This window comes from Delphinus delphis, chromosome 21 (assembly GCF_949987515.2).
Source record: "Delphinus delphis chromosome 21, mDelDel1.2, whole genome shotgun sequence".
Taxonomy (NCBI): Eukaryota; Metazoa; Chordata; class Mammalia; order Artiodactyla; family Delphinidae; genus Delphinus; species Delphinus delphis.
In genome coordinates this window covers 26375791-26398712 of record NC_082703.1, presented here as the reverse complement: position 1 = coordinate 26398712, position 22922 = coordinate 26375791, and the positions used below count along the sequence as shown (strand labels likewise).

The following is a 22922-nucleotide window of genomic DNA, read 5'->3' as shown; positions in this document are numbered from 1 at the left end:
GCTACAGCTCTCAAAAAAGTCAATGGTAAGGACTCAGATATATATTTTTAAAATGCAAATCTGTAAGTTATTTTCACAGGAAGCATGGCCTGATTTGGGCCAGATACCCACTGTTGGCCCACACTGGTAGACAAGGAAGGCGAGAAAGGTCGTAGCTGGACTTTGGGCTGGGAAGTTTCCCAGAGGAAGGCATGTGGGCAGGAGGACATGGAAAAGAAGATCTCTGTTTCACTTTCACATGTGTTTTTTTGTGTTTAAAGAACGTATTTTCATCGTAGAGCATTATGATAAGACAAAACAGAAATACAAAATACAACCACTACTTATACCTTACAGTTTTACAATTTGTCACTTACAACTTCCTTGAAAGACGCCCTCTTGGCTGAGAGTAAAAAAGTGGATTAATGTAGTAAGAATGACATGGACCCTGAAGATTTATCAGCTAAATATATAGGTTATGCAAACTAACCTTCCAACTCCACTTTCCTCCTTTCTCAAACAGAAAAAGTAACAGTTCCCTCACAGAGATTTTGTGAGGATTAAATTATGTAACAAATATGAAAAGACCTGCCATAATACATCACATGCCATGATTCCCCTTTTTCTTTTATTAATATTGCATAATTCCTTATACAAACTAAATTTTACACATTTTTGTAGAAATGAATAGAATATTAATTAATATTAGATTCTTACTCTTTTAATATTTGCAGATCTACAGCTCGGTGCTTTGTGTCCACCTAGAGAGGTGGGATAGGGAGGGTGGGAGGGAGACGCAAGAGGGAGTGGATATGGGGGTATATGTATACGTATAGCTGATTCACTTCGTTATACAGCAGAAACTAACACACCATTGTAAAGCAATTATACTCCAATAAAGATGTTAAAAAAATATATTTGCAGATCTATAATAATGAGGAACAAAGGAAAAGCAGTGTGATATATTCAGTTGAGACCATATAAATAAAAATTATAGCATGACTTTAAGTAATTTATAGTTTTTTCAGTGATTTTTAATATCTATGATCTCAGTACTGGAGGTGATATGCCATTATGTCTTTAAAGAGCTATAATTAATAATTTACAATGTGTAAAATTGAAACATTATGCACATATTATATCATTGTGTACTAATTATTATTTCTACCAAATACCTTGCAGCTCTGTGTTTTCAAAATGGCCATTAGCATTCTGCAAGAATTGTTTTATAATAGTCAAAAAATCATTTCTGTTTCTTAATTACACATTTGCAAAACATCTGAATAAGGTACAGAGTGAGATTACAAACACAGATTTTGATTTAATGAGAATTTTAGGAGTGACCATATCAATTTGATTTATTGATATATTATTAATTTTAAACTATGGGTATCACAAAAATTCTCAATCAGAGAATTTAACATTTCTGCCCTGCTAGAATACATAAAGAAGAACTAAGCATTCTCTTATTGTATAGTATCCCTGTAAACAAATATTAATAAATGTTGTATGTTATAAAAATATATATGATAGACAAATCATTCATATTAAATATTATTAATTTAATAATGTTAATATTTATATATTTTAACCATTTTGTGTAAGCAAATAATAGTTATTAATTTAATAATGTTAATATTTATATATTTTAACTATCCTGTATAAACAAATAATAGTTATTAATATATATTTGGTTGAATATTTATATATATTTAATATTTATTTAAATTAATTTAAATTTTAAAAATTATTTAATAACATGAATATATATGTAATCTGTGTATAAGTGAAAAAATAAATATATACATAAAGTATATGATACGTGCTGACATCATTTATATTTACTGTATTAGAATGTACTTAAATACAAACTTCTGAAATCACTTATAAACTATTATGATAAAAACTTTCTATGGGTACTCATTACTTAGATAATTAATATTTCCTATTTTTTAAATCTACTAATTGACAAATAAGGTTTTAGAATTTAAATGTATTACCTCTAAAATAAAATACTTAAATATCTGATATTTAAATATAAAGTAATTATATATATAATCCTGAAATCAATTATACTGTACACTGACTTTGAGATTTTTTTCCCCTTTTCTCTCATGTTTCAAGGTTATTAGACTAGTACTTTAGATCCTATGCAAAGTAGTAATATAAATTGACCTGGTCAAATGCTATCTTTACTGTTAGAAGACCATGAATAATTAGGTATCCTGCAAGACATCTCTGAGTAGACTCTAAAAATTATTCATGAATCCTAAGTCCAGAGTCCTTAAATTCTCACAAAGAGACTAGAGCAGAAGTGACAGGCTGTGAGACCTCAAGCTAAGGCAGCTTAGTCCCTGGGTGACGGTCACTCTGCATTTGTGGGGGCCAGTGGAGGTCCGAGACATCTCTTTTGGGTTTTGGAGTGCTGCCGGGATACATCCAAGTAAACATCTTCAAGGACGGTATGGAATCGGACAGCCATAAGGACAACTCTCAGGGATCTTGTAAAAATTTCAGTGCTGTGAATTTATACTGATTTTGTACTAACATATTCTTATATTTCATTTTATTTGGATACCAAATAAACATCTTGGTTTAACTTGAAGATACATAAAGAAAATAATTCCTCTTTGAATATTTGCTGCCATGGTGATTTTAGCAGTTGGAGGATAATTATTAATGTTATAGCCCTTATAAGAAACCTACTTGTTTTTTGCCTCTGTCAGAAAAAAAAAAAAAAAAAATCAATAAGAGGCAATGTTAAAGAAAAGTAAAAGCTTAATAGTGAGAGAATTTGGAGTATTTAAAATTACCTGGACCATAAGATCCCTGCAGGTAGTAGTTGAAATAATGTTAGAAAGACAGGTTTTGAATGCCGGCCAAATAGTCTTCATTTGTTGTAGAGTAGGGAATCATTAATAATTTCTTGAAAGAGTTTCTCAATAATGCATTTATTACATTAGAAGCTAAAATATGAGTTAAAAATAAATTACTGTAAACTAAGAGATAGTTTAAGACTATGGCCTTAGAATTGGAAATAAGAGAACATGGATAAAATCAAGACATGAAAATTATTATAGTAGGCATTCAATTTCTAGTGTTTTAAAAGTCAGAGAATTAAAATATGTAATGATAAAAGAGAGAGAGTCCAGACAAAAATGTCTGGCATTGTATTAAATTAAACACTTGGGAAAATCCAGCCTAGACTCTCACACACAAGGCCAGTTGTTTGTGGGCTGTTTCATTGTCCATCCATTAATCTGAGGTCCAAACAATGCAGATCAAAGCAATGTGTTTTTAACAACTTATTTCTATGTAAACTATCCATTTTAAACCCTAATGTTGCGATGAGAATTTATTATCAAAACGTCAACAGTTCTTGCTAACCTGTTTCTGTAAAGCTTGCCTATATGTGCAAAAACAAAAAACCAGTGACTGGTAAAGACTGCAAATATTCAGTAGAAAGAGAAAAGTACCCAAAATTCTGTTAACGCATGTAAAAATGTCCCATGCGATGCCCTTTAAGTGAAAATAATCCTGTTATAGCTAAATGAAAGAAATTACTACAATATCAAAATGTTGTTGAAATGAACATTTAATCAAGTTACTAGTTTTTGAGGAAGGAGTAATACGGATGCTTCATCCTTGCAGGGATAAAACCTCTTGCAAATCAAAAAGGGGAAATGTATTAAAAAGTAGGTGTTGCTTTTCATTTCAGTACAGCCCCAGTCCATTAAATGTTGAAGGAACAAATGTCAGTGTTGACTTATTTCAAACTGATCATAGCAGAAAAGCCTGAAGTTTACAGTATCCCCCCAAACACATGCCTAGCATGGGTGTCTGTCATCTAAAGGTCATTGATAGAGGGGAGATATTGATATCAAGGAATTTCACCCAGAATGTGTTTTGTGTAACAACCTGCCTGACTGTTATGCAACTAGAAGCATATGTCACCTCTCTGAAGGTTTAAAATGATAAGAATTAGTCTCAAAAATTGATACAGCTGAAACATGTCTTTAGGTCTCTAAAGAAATAAATATCAACAGTAAAAATATGTTTTAATACAGCACAGGAGCAGTTTCATTAAAAAATGTGTGTCTTTAAATGGTTTCTATTTTGGATGATTATTTCAAAGGTATATAAACTAAATTTTATCATAAAAGAATGGCATCTTACATGGAAGATTTAATATTCAAGTCAATTCATTGTTCTAGTGCTCTGGAGGTGGCTCATGGCATCGTGTGGAAGGCCTGTGAATCTGGTCTTTTTACTGCAGGAAAACTACCACCAGATGGTATTTGAACTAAAGCCTTATGGTTAGGACCATATATTATATTCATTTTTAATATAAAAGGAATTTTATTATTAAGAATTTTAAAAAGTTACTTTTAAAAGCCTCACTTCAATTTACAAGCCCTTTAATATAAAATGTCTCATCAGCTTACTGCAGGAAATGTAAGCAAAGGAACCTGGACTTTGTAATCAATTGAATGGTAACTCTGTCCCCAGTTTCCTTTCCTGGAAAATGGGTTTAACATTATCTCCTCATGGGATGGTTGTATGGATTCAGTTTAGAATGTGTGTAAATGATACTTGGAGTTTCTAGCCAAGAGTAAATGTTTAATTTTACATTATCTTCATCACCATCATCATCATCATCATCATCACTATTCTTAGCACTTCATTTACAATGATTTCTGATTGTTTCACTAATGTAAATGTTGTCTCCACTAATTTGTTTATGGTCTCCTTTACCATAGAAGTAGTTGTTTATACTTCTTTTGTGTTAGTTGCTTCCTTTGCTAGGGCACTAGTCTAGCTATATAATTCCTTAAAGCAAAAGTTCATTTTGAATTTGAATTGACAGTCACAAGACATGTCCTCAAAGAACAGGATAATTTTGTTACTGAACCACATTTGGGTCCACTCACCTGCACGCAGTAAAGCCAATCTACTGACACCGGGTTGTGGTGAAGGAAAATGCAGCGTTTGTTGCAGAGCACCAAGCAAGGAGTCCAGGCAGCTAGTGCTTAAAAGGCCCGAACTCCCTGAAGTCTTTCATGGAAAGGTTTTTAAAAACGGGGTGAGGGGAGGTGGGTTGTGGGATCCATGATCAGCTCGTGGACATTCTTCTGATTGGTTGGTGGTGAGGTAATCGGGAGTCAACATCATCAACCTTCTGGTTTCAACTGGTCTGGGGTCTATGTGCTTATGGGCAGCATGCAGTTAATTTCTCCCACCTGGTGGGGGTTTCGGTATCTGCAAAACAGCTCAAAGGACGTGGCTCAGAATATTTTTTATAACTCTTGAGGAGGAACTAAAAGTCCTTGACTTTGTTTAATGGCTAAAGTGTTACTAGTTTGTCTTGCTTGACCATTTTCCTTTCTTCCTGTGTTTTCTCACTTCTCTGATTAAATTTATTATTTGGAACTTGGGAAGGTCTCGGAGGCTAAAGTTTTCTACAGACAAGAAGAAGGCAGAGGACATGGGGGGATCTGTCCAGGGAAGGCCCCATAGGCTCCTGCTTGGTTACAATTTGATGGGAGAAGCATGTTCCTTACTGCTCTACATATCTCATAAGAAACTTGTGAGGGTCTAATGAGATAGTGTGAATCAGCATGCTTTGAAAAAGTCACTTGATTATATATACATTAATATAATTTACACATTTTAAATCTAAATTCGTTCGAAGTCTTTTACAAACCGTCTAATTTATATCTGTTCATCCACTTGCATAATTTTACATCTTGCTTTACTGTCAATGATGGGTCATTAATCTACCTATGGAATACTCCAGTTTTGATTTTAAACTCTAAGGTTTTGACTGCAGTTTCATATATTTATTAATATCTATGGCATATGTCCTGTGAGATTTGATATATAATTCCATAAAATTAGAGTTAAAATGATGTTAAGCCCAGTGATTCCTCTCTTGAAAATGTTTCTCTGAGGCATTGGGATCCTGCTTGAAACAGATGGATCTCCATGATTCTTTGCAACTTTAAAGCTTCAGTTTTCAGAGAAGTTAATTGCTCATGATGCTGATGGAATAGGTAGTTGGGATTTGTGGAGCTCATTGTTTACTTGTGCATAACCTGTTTGTTACCATATTTTTTCTATCATCCCATTATAAGCCTATCTCTGTTTCAGAAAATCAGCCATATTTTACATACATCTCTCATCACTTTTTTGTTATCTTCTGCCATCTGCAAGCTGTTCAGACTTATCTGTTTCATTCTGTGCTCTCAAAGAATTCCAACTAAGTACCCTTTTTTGAATAAGTAGGCAACTTTGACATTACTTTAAAAAAGATCCAGAGTGTTTTGAGCTGATTTGCATGGGTACCTCCGATTTGTCATTTATTTTTAACTACTATTCCATGTGAGAAAAACAGAAAAGCAGAATAGAAATAGACCTTCCTAAGCCTTTAAGTTGTTTTTTAGACCAGCTTGGTACTCTAAAATAGTGTAGTGAGAACCACACTAGTGTGGGCTACGTCTGATAGAAACAGTGATGGCCATTCAGCTTGAAGAAAATGGCTTCATTTGACACAGCAATGACTGTTTTGCTTGGGGGAATGTGGGAGTCACATAATTGATGGGGGTAGAAAAAATACGGTGGAAGTAAGATTCTGCATTGGGGTTTGAACTTTTATTAAAACTAGAATCTTTTTAGAAAATAAATTTTAGAGACCTTTTAGTAGACCGCTGAGTGCAGGTTGAGAAACCTGCCCTAGCACATGATACAGACTGTGAAACTATGGAGTTGGAGAAAAAAGCAGTAGAAATATCAGACTGATGGCAGTTGATTTGGTGGTAGGTCATTACTATCTATCTTTGCATTCAGCTATTTTTTTTTAATTGGAGTATAGTTGCTTTACACAGTTGTGTTAGTTTCTACTGTACAGCAAAGTGAATCAGCCATACATATACATATATCACCTTTTTTTGGATTTCCTTCCCACTTAGGTCACCACAGAGCACCGAGTAGAGTTCCCTGTGCTATACAGTAGGTTCTTATTAGTTACCTGTCTTGTACATATTAGTGTATGTATGTCAATCCCAATCTCCCAATTCATCCCACCCCCACCTTCCCTCTTGGCATCCATATGTCTGTTCTCTACATCTGTGTCTCTATTTCTGCTTTGGAAATAACATCATCTGTACCATTTTTCTAGATTCCACATATGTGCGTTAATATATGATATTTCTTTTTCTTTCTGACTTACCTCATGCTGTATGACAGTCTCTAGGTCCATCCATGTCTCTGCAAATGGCACAATTTCATTCCTTTTTATGGCTGACAGTTAATTTTTTATAGAGACACGTGACTCCCTCTCATTTCCTTTGGTGTTTATTCTATACATATTTTCTTTGTTGTGACCATGAAGATTACACATAAGATCCTAAATTTATGACAGTGTGTCTTAAATTGATACCAACTTAACCTTAATCACACACAAAAATCTACTCCTTTACAGTTTTTTCCAACTGCTATTTGTCACAATTATGTTCTCTGTATTGTGTACCTATTAACATAGATTTGTAATTATTTTATGTATTTTTCTTTTAAATCCTATAAAAATTAAGAAGTGGAGCTGTAAATCAAAATTACAATAACAGTTTGGTTTTTTTTACTTTTTTCCCATATTTGCCTTTACCAAAGAACTTTGTATTTTTATGTGGCTTTGAATTATTGTCCAGTGCCCCTTCATTTCAAGTTGAAAATGGACTCCTTTTAGAATTTTTTAATAGGGCAAGTCTAGTAGTAATTCACTCCTCAGCTTTTGTTTTTCTGGGAATGTTTTAATGTTTCTCTCATTTTTGAAAGACAGTTTTGCTGGCTATAGAATTCTTGGTTGACGGTGTTGTTTCTTTCAGCACTTAAGCGTATCACCCCACTGCCTTCTGGCCTAAAAGATTTCTGCTGAGAAATCAACTGATAGTTTTATTGAGGATCTCTTGTTTGTGATGAGTTGCTTTTCTCCTTCTGCTTTCAACATTCTTTCCTTGTCTTTTGGTAGTTTGATTATGTGTCTCACTGTGAGTCTCTGAGTTTTTTCTACTTGGAGTTTATTGAGCTCCCTGGAAGTGTATATCTATGTCTTTTCTGAAATTTGAGAGGTGTACAACCATTATTTACTCAGATTCATATTTAAGATAGTTTTTAAAAAATCTTTGTCTAATAAGTCCAATTTGTGTATATCTTCAGGGACTAGTGCCAGGATTAATTTTGTTTCTTTGAATAGGCCATGTTCCCATATATTATTGCATGCCTTGTGATGTTTGTTAAAAAGTTGGCATTTCAAAGAAAGAGCCACCTTTCCCAGTCTTGCAGAGTGGTATGGGAGACTTCCACAAATGAGTGGGCCACTGAGCCTCGAGATCAGCCTGTGGTGAAGAAGTTAAGGTCTTCTCAGGTCTTAACTGCTCACATGTTCTGTCTGGGTCTGGGTATATGTTTGTGTGTTTCTCCCCCAGCTGCTTTAAAATATCCTGATTCCCCAAAGAGCCTCATTGGAGCCTCTTCTCAGGGTCTTTTGTGTTCTGCAGTATTGCTCTGCCTGTATCTCTTGCCCACACCTGCCTGCTTTTCTGCAGTCCCCACGTAGTTTTTATAGCCAAGTGTCCACTGTTGTCTTATTGGCCTCCAGCTGCCATTCCCCAGCCTATGCCTGACTCAGGCAAGGCAGGAACTAGTCCTTCAACACTGGGCTCACAGACAGGCCAGAACACTGTAAACAAGTTCCTCTTTGGTCCTCCTTCTCTGGTAGGGAACCAGGAAATGGGCCCCTTCCTCTCACCAGTGCCATGTCAGGGAAGGTGTGGGACAGAAGCATGTAAAAATTCCCTGAAATTTACCACTATTATGAACGTGGCTTTTTCTTCATTGGACATTTGCCAGTTGCTGTAGATCTTTGATTAGTTTTCAGGGTTCCTACAAAGTTATTTGGCCGTAGTTATTTATCTGATGTTTCAATGGGGGAAGGAGGCCTGGAGCTTCTATTCCACCATCTTCTCATTTCACTGCCGAACTTGCTGGATTATTTTTTTCAATTGAGAACATTAAATACTTAGGAAAGAAAATTTTATATTGTGGTAAGATTGGTATTTAATGAAGGGTTATATCCATATCACAGTTTCATCCTAATTTAGCAATAAAAACTAAATCTTGCTATAATTATTAGTGCATTTTTTATGCATAGTTTTAATTAAATGCTTAAGGATTTCTCTACCCAGACTCTTTTTTCCTTCTTATGGTATTATTCAAAATATATGTGAACATATTTATATTTGTAAGAATGCTTTTCAGGTGCAAATAATAAAATCATGTATTCAAATGAGTTTGAATTGTAGGAAATATATGAATCATCCAACAGGATATTCAGAGCTAGTGTAGGTTTCTGAGTTGGTCAATGTTTCTGTCTCAACTATGATATCAGGGGCCCTGGTTCTTGCTCAGTCTCTTCTATTCATGCTGTTGCCTCCATCTTTGAACTGTAGCAAGATGGTACCAACAGTTACACATTTGAAATTCAAACATGGTAAGGTCCAGAGTGAAAAAGAGATGATCTCTATGAGCTAACAGGAACGTCTCCCCAGAAACACTCCTGCTGGCTTCCTCTCAAGCATCATTGAACTGAATTGAGTCACAACCACCGTTGAACAAATTTCTGGAAAGAAAGAGGGAATTGCCTTGTTTGGATTACACGAATTAGATAGAGTGGGATAGTTATTGGAGTAGCAGCCACTCTAACAAGCAAATGAATCCTTTAAAAACTATTATGACTGTGCAACATCCCAGCAGGTGGGAAGGCTCTTTATAAAACAGATTCAAAAAAAAAAATCACATCTGCACAAGAAGACCATTACTTTTTTTACTTCAATGATAAGCATGCTTGAGGTTTAAAATATAATAGGTAATTTTATTTAAAATATCTCTTGTATAGATCTTTTCTTTTGAATTTTTGAGTTTTATTTATATATATATATTTTTTTTATACAGCAGGTTCTTGTATAGATCTTAATAGATAATTAACGTCTCCATTTCACCATGGGAATGAATGAAAGCTTTCTTCTATATAAGCTACGGTATTTATGGCATGGTGCTCTTTTTTCCCATCATGCTATTAATTGTAACGTGTCATAAAGGTGATCATAATGAGAAAATGTTTTAAAATTAAATTTAGACTTCTTTAGTAGAGGAAAGAGTTTCAACCAAAGGCTGTTGGCATCCTGGGTAAGAAGTCTGTTTTTCAGGAATAAGAATAGGTTTATCTTAATCTAGCTAAATTATCTTAATTCTTAAAGAAATCACATGTTAAGGCATCAGCATTTAAGAAACAAATCTACCTAATGTAAATTTATTATCTGGATATTTTCTGAACAGCTACATGAAAATGTAATAATGTTTCTTTCTATTACAGTAACTCAGGGAGGTGTTGCTTTGGTCTCTGACATGTGTCCAGATCCTGGGATTCCAGAAAACGGCAGAAGAACAGGTTCGGACTTCAGGTAGGAGATAACAATAACAATAACATGTTATTTTCTAACACATATATAATTTCATCTTGTAGTTTTAATTCTTTTTCCTTTTGATTTAAAGATACAATTTCTCAGTTTTTATGCATCTATAATATCTGTAGAATTCTAAAACATATTGTGCTGAAAAATTCCAGTTACTCCAGAGTTTGTACCTTTCAGTATATAAGCCATTATTAAAAATTTAACTCTATATGGATATGATCAAAATTCGTCTCCAGGGGTTTTATTCTGTTTTTAATTTGCTACCTTCCCATATTCGAATGCATTTTTGTTAGTGTTTTAAAAAATAGATGTTACAAAAATTTAACTATAGCCTCATAATTATTTCATTAAATAAACTTTTATAATAATGAAGGTGAGTGGCAGTCAATGCAATTTATGACAGAAGATGTTATGATTCATTTTACTAGATTATGATTACTAGAGAATGCTTTATAGTTGTTACATTATGAATGTAGTAGTGATTATAATAGTGATTTTTTTTCTAGATTTTTGCATTCCTTTCAGTTAGTTCAAGAAATTGAACATTTTCCAACTTACAAGATGGATACTAGTATTAGGAGTAAGCTGCAAAATCAAAGAGTAAAGGGGAGCAAGAAATATGTTTTTCTTTCTTATAATCTCACTATTTTTGAGAAAGAAACAAGAAAAGATGTTTGTAGAGTTTAGCCTACTAAAGTGAGCTGAAAATTGAAAGAAGGTAGTGATACTATTAGAGAAGGAAGAAGAAATGTTACTCAGTGAAATTGGAGTAGCAGTGTTTTTTTTTAAAGGATAGAAAAATAATGAAATTATCTGTAGGGTGGCTGTAATGAAGTAGGTAAAATGATATATAATTTTTTTACATGGAAAGGAAACAAAAGTGTATAGCTGTGCTACTGAAATACTTTTGACTTCATAGTAGTGTCTGTCATGTTGCAAATGGAATAGACAATTGGAATGTTTGCAGTTTAAATATCACAAACTTTGAGTGTACATTAAGGTGTTAGTATCTTAGTTGAAGTTCCTTTGGAGCAGAGCCTGAGATGGGGACTCTTATTCAAGTGGTTTTCGGAAAAGTGACCTCTGGTTATGGGGAACAAAGGGTAGAATCAGAGTAGAAAGCTGAGCAGGAAGTTGATTTTAACTGGAGATTAGCTTCAGTCTCAATCTATGGGGAATTTCAGGGAACAAATAGTTTACATTTTAGACCCACCACCCTTGCCTTTCATCATTGGCTTCCTCCATTCAGGTCAAGGAAGTTCCCCAGGGCAAGAGTGATTATGAGTAGTTATTAGCACCCCAGGGGGTTTGTTGTGTCCAGTGGGTGTGGTGGTCAGCTAAGAAAGAAAACTGCTGATTTCAAATGTAAAGTAGCTGTCAGTTGAAGGCATTCAAGAATTTGATCTCCTTTAAAATGATGCAAATAGATGAAATTTACACATTCTTGGCTAGAACCCGTGGAGCTTTCTGTCCTGTGTATTCCTTTCTTATCTCAAAAGTCAGCTCCTACCAGAAAGTGTTCTTCAAACCTTGCTTCCCAAAAGCCTTACATATCCCTCCATTAGAGTTACAGCAGTGACTCTGCATTATGCATTTTGCACATCCATTTCTTCCACCCAACTTAAGCTTCTGCAGGACAGGGATAGTATCTTATTGTCTCTGCCTCATCAGTGACTGGAATAGTGCCTGGTGCAAAGGAACTCAAAGGGTGTTTGTCAAAGGCACTTGTGTATGAGGAGATTGCCCATCCAGCACTCTGTCATCCCTGAAACTCAGAAACCTCCTTGGTCTATGTGGCAGAGCTCTGTTTTAAAACAAAGCAAATTAAATTTTGTCTGACTGTGCAAACTGTTCAAATTGCATCGTATGGTAAAGAGAGCCAGAGAAACTGTTTAATCTTCAAAAGTTAGCAAGGAATTCAGAAACATTCAGGGCCAGTATCTGTTTAGCACGAGGGCAAGAAAAGAGGATTTTATTAGTATCTGAGGTGAATATGCTGGCCTTTATCTCATTCTTATAACAGCCTTATTCCTGCAGCTGTTTAACTCAGGATAAGCATTGGCCATTGGGGCTGTGTTGATGTGTCTGGGGGGAAAGCCAGCTGGGTGTGTGCATGACGAGTCAAGAAAGGGACAGAGTATCTCAGCTGAGACTTTCAATCTTTCACTTTCTTAGTTTTCTGGGGAATCTCTATGCTGTTTACATGTCTCCAAGTTTATGGCAATTGAATAATATAAAGATCAAATTTTCTATAAAATCACATTAAAATGTAAATATTATTATTTTGCCATCTATGAGTGTACAGTGTGTGTATACCTATATGTATATATACAGAACTGTGATAAGCTAGTTTTAGGAACTTTTTTTATAGTTCCTACAACTTTTTTTTCATAGGACTTTCTTCCTAGATGATCCTGTCAACTGCAAATAAAGACAGTTTTATTTTTTCTTTTCAATCTGAATGTATTTTATTTATTTTTCTTTCCTGGAGGAACTGTCTAGGACCTATATTACAAGGTTGAATAGAATTGGTGAGACATTCTTGACTTATTCGTGATCTTAGCAGGAGAGCATTCTGATTTTCATCATTATGGAAAGGTATCTTAGGCCCATTAGTTGAAATGACATGTGGATGTGCCTAGCATATGATAAGCTCACTGTAAACGTTCATGTTTTAAACGGAGAAAGGGGATGTTCTTAACTGTTTAAAGTCTTTTTGAGACTGGTTTTAATGAAAGGCAATTCAGTTCTTTCTAAATTCTTATAATCAAAATGAATGACTAACATATAATCCAAACTAATAACCAACATTGTCAAGATGAGTGGATGGAATTCATTTGTAGTTAGCACTGTAATTATGTGTAATTTGGGGCAGTTTTTGTTTGAAAAGAGTATACTTTATTAGGTTGGTAAAATATTCCTTATCTGATTTTATTTATACTATTATTCTTGTTTCTTTGGAAATCTTTTGTTTTCCCTAGAAAATCTAAATATTCATTCCAGTATTATCTATAAAGAATTCTAAATAAATGAAGCCTAAAATACAAAGCTTTCTTATTTGAATTTAGATCAATCCATGGACAATTTTCTGACAATTTTCTTCACCATCAGTTGCTCTCTTAAAGACAGAGTGTATTCATTAGAACTGAATATTAATGAATAGATTGATGGAGCAATTCAAATACAAATATATAAGGGATGGAGCTGGAGTAGAGATGGAGAGTTTATGGATGGATACTGGCATTTATTATTCATCTGTTTCCTATGCTAGTAGGATATGTAGCCTATGTACAGGCAGATATAATTATTCCCATTTTGCAAATACAGCTGTTGAAATTCAGAATTTCAACATAATAAGGTATCCAATCATGGTTAGAGCTGAGATTTGAAACTGGATCTTATTGACCTCAAACTTTATAATAAGGTTTGACTTTAGTGGTTTGTAATAAGGAAAATGACAATGATTAAATGGTTTCACACCTATCATGCAGGACCCCTGGAGAGAGGTGTGCTGTGTGGACATCACAAAGCAGCCAAGTGAGGAGTCAAGATACGGTTGAAATCCGACCTTGAGGCCCAGTGTTCAAAGCCATGCCTTTCAGCCTGGGGTTGCCTCTCCTCAGCACGAGGGATAACTTGTCCTAACTGATTACTGAGAGGGGTGTCTCATTCTGATTGGCTAGCAGCAGCCATGCTACTCACTGCGAGACCTTACACTTTTCTTCATATATATTAGATAAATATTATATATTTATATAAACACTACATACATTCACATGTTACAGATTCTTTATGTACATTTAGAATCCTAAGATATATCATTAAAATCTTTTATCGTATGTGATATGTAATAGGGACCTCCCGATGTCTCTCCTTTTCTTTCATATGAACTTCCCTCAGTAACCTTCATAGCCAAACCCCATTTAGCAGCAACCCTAGACTTAGATGAGCTGCAGTACCTATCCTAAAACTCCCTCCTCTTCAGACTAGCCACTGTACCCTCAGGGTCTGTCTTCCTGCTTTCCATCCCCAGTCACATTCTTCACCAAGGATGGTTTTCCTTCCTGCCCCACCTACACCACCCATGATGGTTATTCTCAGTTGTTCTCATGATGGTTGTTCTCAGAGACACAAGTAGTGTAGGGCAGGCTAGTACAGAACAGATGAGCAGCCTGGAGAGGCCAACTTGGGAAGTACTGGCAGATGCTCCATGGTCCTCCCTAGGATTTATTTTTATTAGGTGCTGTGTATCCCAGTCTTCTCTGCCCTTCTCCACCTGCACAGGTGGCTTCTATTTGCAGGACATTCCTGCCTTGCTTCATCCCATTATTTCAACTTTTCCCAGCACTTTTGTGTTTGTGACACCCATTTATGTTTCTATCATCTTAGACTCATCTTAGAATGATAGAAACATATATTTATGTTAGATGTGTGTTTCTGTCATGTTAGATCATGAGGTCCTGAAGGAAAGAGGAAGGATTATTTATTTTATTTCTCATTACTGTGCCCACCACAGGGTAGACACTATTTTTTTGTTGAATTGCATTAAATTGAAGCTAACAAGCCTATCCCTAGGGATGTACCATCATAGCCTCATTAGTACTCCGCTAAACCAATTAAGTTTTAACACCCTTGGTCAGAGAATAGATCAATGACATTTTCTTAAAACATGACCTGTGCTCAAAATGGAATTTGGGAGTTGAAAGAGTGATAGTTACGACTTCATAACTAAATATTTAACTTATATTATTGACATTTGTATATCACCATTCAAGTTAATAACTTTTGTTGCTATGTCTTAGACCCCCTTTTTTCCCCAAGGCATCTTGCATAATACACTTTATGAAGTTAAGAGGTGCCAGGTGGAAGGAGAAACTGAGGTACATAATGGAAAACTACACAATCAGTGAGAAACAGAAAAAAATCTATAACCCAAGTCTCTTGATAAACTGATGCTCATTTCTGCTAATTCCCACCTTCAACTGTGTTCTTTTTCTTGTGACACAATGATGATTTTATTATGTACATCTATTAAAATATTGCTGTGGTGCGTTTTATTACTTCTCTGTTGTAGTTCAGTCTCAGTGACAACAGAGCTACCTGCCTCTTCTTACATGAAAATATTTAAGAACTGTACTTAGAGATTGTGTATAAACCAAGAAATAAGTATGGTGTTATTTTCCTTAAGAATTGATTTTAAGTTCTTTCATTGAATTATTTTTTAAATGATGGAGGAATGAGGGAAACACGGGTAAATTGTAAGCTACTGAAGGCTTTATTGTTGCTACGTTCAGGGTGTCAGTGAGAGAACATAGTCTTCTCCGTGGATGGGGAGAATGGTGGAGAGGTATCTGGGTGGGGAGGGGGCTCTCCTTCCCTCCATCATGTACATACACCTGCTTTCTTGGCTTGTTGGAATGTTTTTCTTGATTTCTATTTTTTTCCACTTGCTATAATGGAAAAATTGAATTATACTTTAAAGTTGGAGCAGATGTATCAATTGAAATTCTGATATTAGAACTGATTAATATCAGTTCTCCCCTTTAGCTCTTTATTTCTATGATTCTATTTATTTATGTTTTCCATGATGTGTTGATACTGTCCATCCTCACAATATATAATAATAGCATAAGAGATATTTTACTAAATGCTGATCGTGGATGACCCAGATCTTATAATGATCCAGCCTTCCCTTCCTTCCAGTCTTGGCGCCAGTGCCTCTTCCTGAACATAGTCTCTGAAACACACTTTTCATTCACACCCCTCACTCCCTCTATGCTTTCCTTGCTTTACTTTTGCTTCCCAGCACTGAGCAGGACCCAAGATACTATACCTGCCTGTGTTTACAGTGTTAACTCACTACACATAACACAGGTTTATGCTCTTTCTCCCACAGGCATGTAAGCTCTGTAAGGAGTGGACTTGGTTCTGTTCATTGTTTCATTCCCAGTGCCCAGCGTAGTTCTCAGCTCATAGCGAGTGTTCAGTAAATATTTCTTAAGTCATTTCCTTCTATTTTATATAAGAAATGCATGTATATTTACATATTGTAAGGCAATGGTAAGTGTTGTTTTGATACGCAAAATTTTGATTTACAGGTAAATTTTCAGGAATATAATTATTACAGAGAAATAAGCTACTAGTTTTTTCTTTATTCTGTATTAGGCACTGAATCCCTACTATTTGCTAGATAGTTTGTGTACATCATTGCTAATCATAATAACAGGAGGAAAATATAGATTTCATTATTACTGTTATTAAGAGATTATTGTATTATTTAGCCTGATTTTTTCCCCATCAAATAAAGAAATAATCAGTTTACTAATAAAAGGAACCAAGTTTTGGGGTCTAGCATATGGCATGGTGATGATACGTAGCAATGTTTTATTGTATACTTGACAGTTGTGAGAGGGTAGATCTTAAAACTTCTCACCGCATACAAAAAAATGGTAACTATGTGAGGTGATGGATACATTAGCTAACATTATTATATATAACATTATTATAGTGATTATTTCACAATATATACATGTATCAAATCATCATACTATATACCTTAAATTTAGACAATGTTATAAGTCAATTATATCTCAATTATATCTCAACAGAGCTAGAAAAAAATAAATGAAACAAGTTAAATGAAATAAATAATAAATAAATAAACAAGTTAAAAATGTTTTAAAGTTCGAATTAAGTCCATATTTTGTTAATAAGCAAAATTTGGGAACTATAATGGGAGCAACAGGAAATTTTAAAAACGCTCAAGCTAGTTTCCTGTTGGAAAAGATTCACCTCCTATGACATAATCCCTTTGCACTCAGTGTTCCCAGGGGAACAGTCAAAGAACTAACTGTCTTTTATTTTTTGGAACCCAAGCATTAGCTTATTTCTGGATGCAGGGTTGGGTCTGTAAATGATTTCTTTACTCACCTGCACAAGTGGAAAAAACAAGGTGAGGGCGACAGAACATCCCTGCTAGGGTCTCCATATCAATAAAACAGGTTGGTGAGTGTAGACCTTTCCTAACACCCTGCATTTGGATTTTCAGCACCAAAGTCCCCTGACAGGCTCCAAAGTGTTTTTAGAATTTGAAAAATATTTAAGGAACATAACGCTTTTCTATGCCTTTTACTGAATGCAAGCACTTCACTTTCACTATTACTAGGAAACTGAAGTAGTCTAGCAAAGATATTTGCCAGTGACTACTGCTCTTTCAAGGAGCATTGACTGTATTTTTAAGAACTACTTAATGAAATACCACAACCAGTATTTTTCTGTTCACACTATTTGAAACCTTTACGTCCCTTTGAAAAAGGGCACACTGGGAATGTTTCAGATCTCATTTATGTGGCTAAAGCTGTTTCTGATAAAGAATCCACCGAGTACAATTCATGGAATATTCTTCCTCTCTCTCCCAGTCTTTAAAGTATCTGTAATAGTAAATTAATTTTTGTCAAAATATAATATCCATTTAAATAGCTGTCTGGGAGAATTGTTCATTGATATTGAAGCATACATCAATTTCTTAATTTCAAAATGCAATAGTTGATTTTTTTCAATAACCCATATTATCATGACCATCAGAAATGGGATTTTAGGGATCCTTTAAATATTAACACTCTTTAAAATGACCTTCTTTAACACAGTTTGTTTCTCTGTTTCTTGGCTTCCTCATCTGTAAAAGAATGGGCAGAAATAGATGATGATGATTTCTGTGGTCCGTCAGAGCTATAAAGCTCTGTGTCTCTTGGTCATGTTTTTGCCGTAGTCTAATAAGATTTTACACAACTTCTATGAGTCTCCCTTTCAGTTCTGATGCACTTGACCCTTGCTGAGAATTGCTGGTTTAGAGACTTTCTATGTTTCCTTATTTATATTCTATGGTAGCTAACTAGTTAGTAGAGAGGGTAATTCGTTAGGTAGTTTTTGGATTTGACTAAGGTCAGTATATTGATAAAACCAGTCTGCGCCCTTTACCTGTCAGTTGCATTCTTTTTGCACCACCTTCCTAAATTCCACCCGGAGGGCTCCCTAATCTTCCTATTTGTAAAAGTTGGGGGGGAGAAAGTCAGGTGGCAGGCATGTGGGAAGATGAGGAAATGAGGATTTGTCAGTTCTTAGCCTACTGATGCCATCTGCAGTTTTTTATGTGTGTTTTCAAATTAATTCCTCAGCTCTCTTTACAGAGCAGACTTCTGTTAAGAGTTCAGTAAGAACTAGAACCAACACTGCCCTTTGTGGGAAGCAGAGAGGGTGCCCTCAGGGTGGAGCTCCCGCGACTTTGCTGTGGAGGGATCCTAGGGACCAAGACTTTGCTTTGCAACTTCTTGCTCTGATGAAGTGGACTCCCTCTGGGAGGGCAAGGCATCACCATCGGGTCCCATTGCATAGTCTGGTGTAGGGACAGTTCATCAGATCTTGCTCAGAGCAGACTTGGATAACAGACAAGAGAAAAGGAGCAGGAGATTCTTGGGCCAGTGGGAAGGACCACCTTGTAGAGAGCAGCAGGGCACATGCTGGGAGGGCTGGGTCCAGGGCATTGATGGAGCACGGCAGTAAGTGAGGGCAGCCACACAGCTGTGCTTCTCTGCTTGTAGTCTTTGTTCCCAAAGGAAGAGGGGAAGAGAAAACGCAGATCACTACCTGGGGCCATGGGTAGGGAGATTGAGGAACCCATCCTTGTATTTACTAATTCATTGGTTTCCTTAAGCAAAATGAGCCGAGCCCTTAGAACTGTGACGTGCTCCTGAGATAAAAGGAGAAACAAAGAAGGATCAGGAAAGGGATTCCTCTGTTGTAGACAGAATAGCAGGGAAAGGCTCTGGGGAGATAACTTCAGAGCTGAGCTCAAAAGATGAGAAGGACTGCCCCCATCCCACCATGCAAAATAGGGGGGTGGGGGCAGTCCAGGCAGACGGAAGCACATGCAGAGACCCTGAGGTGGAAGAACCCTTCCTGCCTCTCTTCCGTAGAGGTGAAAATAAACATTAAGGGCTGAGTCTAAACGAAAGGAGGTTAAAGCAAACACGCCAACCAACAAACGCATAGCTGCACAGAGAAAATGGTATGAGAGGAAGCGAGGCACATCCAGCTGTGCAGGTGGTGTTTACGGTTTGATTCTATCCACCTACACGGCTTGGTGTGATTTTAGCCTCACCTGCCCCGAGACACCTTTTCTGCTTTTCCCAGGATCCCTCATCTGCCCTTTTCTCAGATTGGCTTGGTCCTACTTACAGTGCTAAATGTGTTAGGTAATATGAGACATCATTTCTGGGAATGACCCAGTATTAATGTGAGACGGAGGAGAAGAAATTGTAATAAGAAGACATTTCCATATTGGGTTGAAGTGGGGCAGATGATAGAGAGAGGAGGTATGCTGAGAAACAGAGAAGGTGTATTTAGGGCTTTGAGGAGCATGAGAGGAGAAGAGGAGAAATCAGGAAGAACACAGGCTCCTGTTCTAGCTGAGCTGTGTTTTACTGACAGCGATTTAAACATCTGGCCTACCAGGTGCGAATACTTTCTCTAGGTCTTGGGGCTTGGCTGGAGGCTGATCATCGACTCAGGTTCCCCACTTTATTTGGAATTCCCTAGAAATCAGCCCAAGGTAAGAAGTGTTGGGGCAGTTCAATCCCAGGGAAGCAGGAGGGAGGGAAATGGCACTAAGCCCAGAAGGTAGGGATGGCGAATAGGAGGGAAGCCGTTCACACTTAGTAACCAGCCGGCTGGCTCAGTCTCACAGGTGCCTTAACAGCCTGGGGGCACTGCTGGGGCCTCGCTGTTCACTGCAACCCCTCCAGCGCTGTTTCCCACTGGGCAGGAATGTCCCCAGAGTGTCTCCATATTGCAGGGCCATAGTCACCACGTTTCCAGGCAGCTGCTATGGAACCCAGAGCACTGGCATGCTCTGCCCAGCCAGCACCTGGGTGAGGGGGCTCCTTTCTGTCAGGAGCCCCCAGACCCATGGCTGTGGTCAGCAGCAGCACCTGGGATGTGGCTGCATGGCCACAGGGGCAGAACAAGGCCCAGACGGGGAGACGGGGAGGGCGCGTGCAAGCCTGGAGCACCCCGTGTGTCCAGCACCTGCTACACACGCACCAGCCCTGGCTCGGGTTGCCTTGTCTGTCCTGGATCTTTCCATTGTCAGTCCATCACTTTGTTGTAACAAGGAGGGCAGGATGATTCAGAATATTGGAAGGCTTTGCACAGAGTAGATACAAGCCTAGAGGAAAATCGTTGCTGTGCAGCCTCTCTGTATTTGCAGTTGTTTTCTGCTCAATCACAAGTATAGGAGATAAGTTTCAGAGTAAGAAAAAAAGACAGTTTGAATCCATGTATTGCATGATCTGGAGCAGTTGACCCTCTGAGTCTTGTTTTTCTCAAAGTGGGGTTGAGGCACCTCCAGTGATGACTCATCCCGGGGCCCTGGATGAATGCCTGTCACGAGCACGTGGTTAATGCTACTGTTTCCCTCCCTGCCTGGCTAGCCCCTGCCACTCCCGCCACTCCCCGGGCCTGTTCACCATAGAAAACAAATAGTCGTTGCTGGTGTGTCCTGCCCTCCAGCCCTGCTCGCCCTCCTGGCAGAGGCTGGAGCTGTCCACAGGCTGCAGGCGCTCTCCCCTCCCTCCATCTGAGAAGCTCCCAGGCTCTCTCACTGGACCTGCAGAGGAAAGAGAACAGCCCATAAAACAGCTCAAGGCCCAGAGTCTGCGGGGTCCTCTTTGGCTTCCAAATGTCAAGTGAAAGAAAGGTGTAGAGGCCACTGTTCCCAGGGCATCAGGAGATTGTCAGGCAGGGGCTGAGGGGCCACAGAGAGATGAACTGAGATGGGAGAAGGGAGTGCTGGATCAGCTTCTTCTAGAGCCTTGATGCGGGTCCAGGCTTACTTGAATCCCCTCTCCCTGCCCACCTGTTCCTTCCAGAAATAGTGCAGTAGTGGCTTCTGCCTCTGTATGAATGGGTGGGTGTGAATCTGAGGATTTAATATTTCTACTTGGCCAGACAAAAACACCCCTCTTGTTTTGCTAAATAGTGGATCCCCATGAACTTATGGTATACTCAGAAGATGCAAATTAAATTTCCTCGTGGGAAAATTCACACATTCTTCTAAATGCTGCACATCTGAGAGCTCTCAGAGTCTGAAGATTGCTGGTCATTTGAAGCCCCATTCACGGCGTTAATGTTGCTTGTATTCTGATCGCGGTTAGGGGTCTTTGTTGTGCTGTTATTAAAGTACAATATCTAAAAATCCTATGAAATATTAGATTATTTCCTTAGGCTAAAGAGATCCATCTAATGCATTCTTAGTGGTACTAAATTGCCTTCAGGCTTGAGGAGATGAGTCTAAAAATTGCCACTATAAGAAGAAAAAATGACCCAGAAAAGACACATTATGTGTGAAAATCAAAAGGGGGGTAATAGGCATTGCGATATTCACAGCAGCTGCACATGCATCTCTCTGGTGATGCCATTGTCTGGAAGGCTGTGCAAACTGTACAATCTGACGACGTCTTAGGAGTGAAGGGCCAGTTTACTTGGACCGTCTTTGTAGCCTGAAATCAATCGAATGTATTAGGACCAGTCTTGCCATTAGTGGAGAACATACGGTTCAGTATCAAAGTTCCTTTCCCGAGTGGAGTACGACTCATTTGTCAGAGAATCAGTGAGGTTATCTAAAACAGCTTCTTTTGAAATAGAGGCATGTAATAACAGACACGCACTTGCAAGGTGGCTGCAGAGATGGGTTTCACATGCTGCTGTTGGGATTTACTCCCTGCAGCCTTGCACTGTGGTGGCCGGTTGCACATTTAGGAGATGATCTGAATTCATGCCTTTGTCTCCTGTTTGTCCTGTGCAGTCATTCTACAAACATCTATCTCAGGGATATCATAAGCGCAATAAACTCTGCTGGAGGCTGTGAGAGATTTCAAGGTGAGTGAAACATGATGCTTCCCCTCAGGGACCCTTGCTCCTGGGAACTGCCTCTCTGGGTGGCCTTTTCCAAGCCTCATACCCTTCCTACTTTTGGGCTTTAGGTTAATATTTCTCAAAAGAAACATTTTGTGGAGTAGTAAAAGAGCTAAGCTGTACCTCAAAGAGAGGGAAAGGAGAAGGGGTGAATCAGGAGAGGACCCCAAATCCCCAAGTCTAAAGGGGAAAAACTCTGGAGCAGGAAGGAATGGGCCCCTCTTTGGAACAGGAATTGGAAAATACTGTTCTGGACAAACCAGGCTACTTGCAGTTCCCTGAAAAGATCACCAACTTTGACACCAACAGGGCTTTCTATGGTGGGTTTCACTCTAGAACACAGATACTCATTTTGAGAAAAGTAAGTAAACTATATGAATCTTTTAAGACCCAACCCAAATTTCAGTTTCTGGCAATGTCATTGTTTTACCTTTTCACTGAGGGCAG

The 22922-nt window shown here is 37.6% G+C and overlaps 1 protein-coding gene across 1 annotated transcript in view; it reads left to right on the top strand.

The window, feature by feature from the left end:
• Positions 1 to 22922, top strand: part of CSMD1 (CUB and Sushi multiple domains 1) — a 1741289-nt gene that overhangs the window by 1234834 nt on the left and 483533 nt on the right. The window contains exon 8 of the mRNA XM_060001344.1: positions 10406 to 10493. Coding sequence (XP_059857327.1) covers positions 10406 to 10493 — 88 coding nt within the window. The remainder of the gene's footprint in view (positions 1 to 10405; positions 10494 to 22922) is intronic.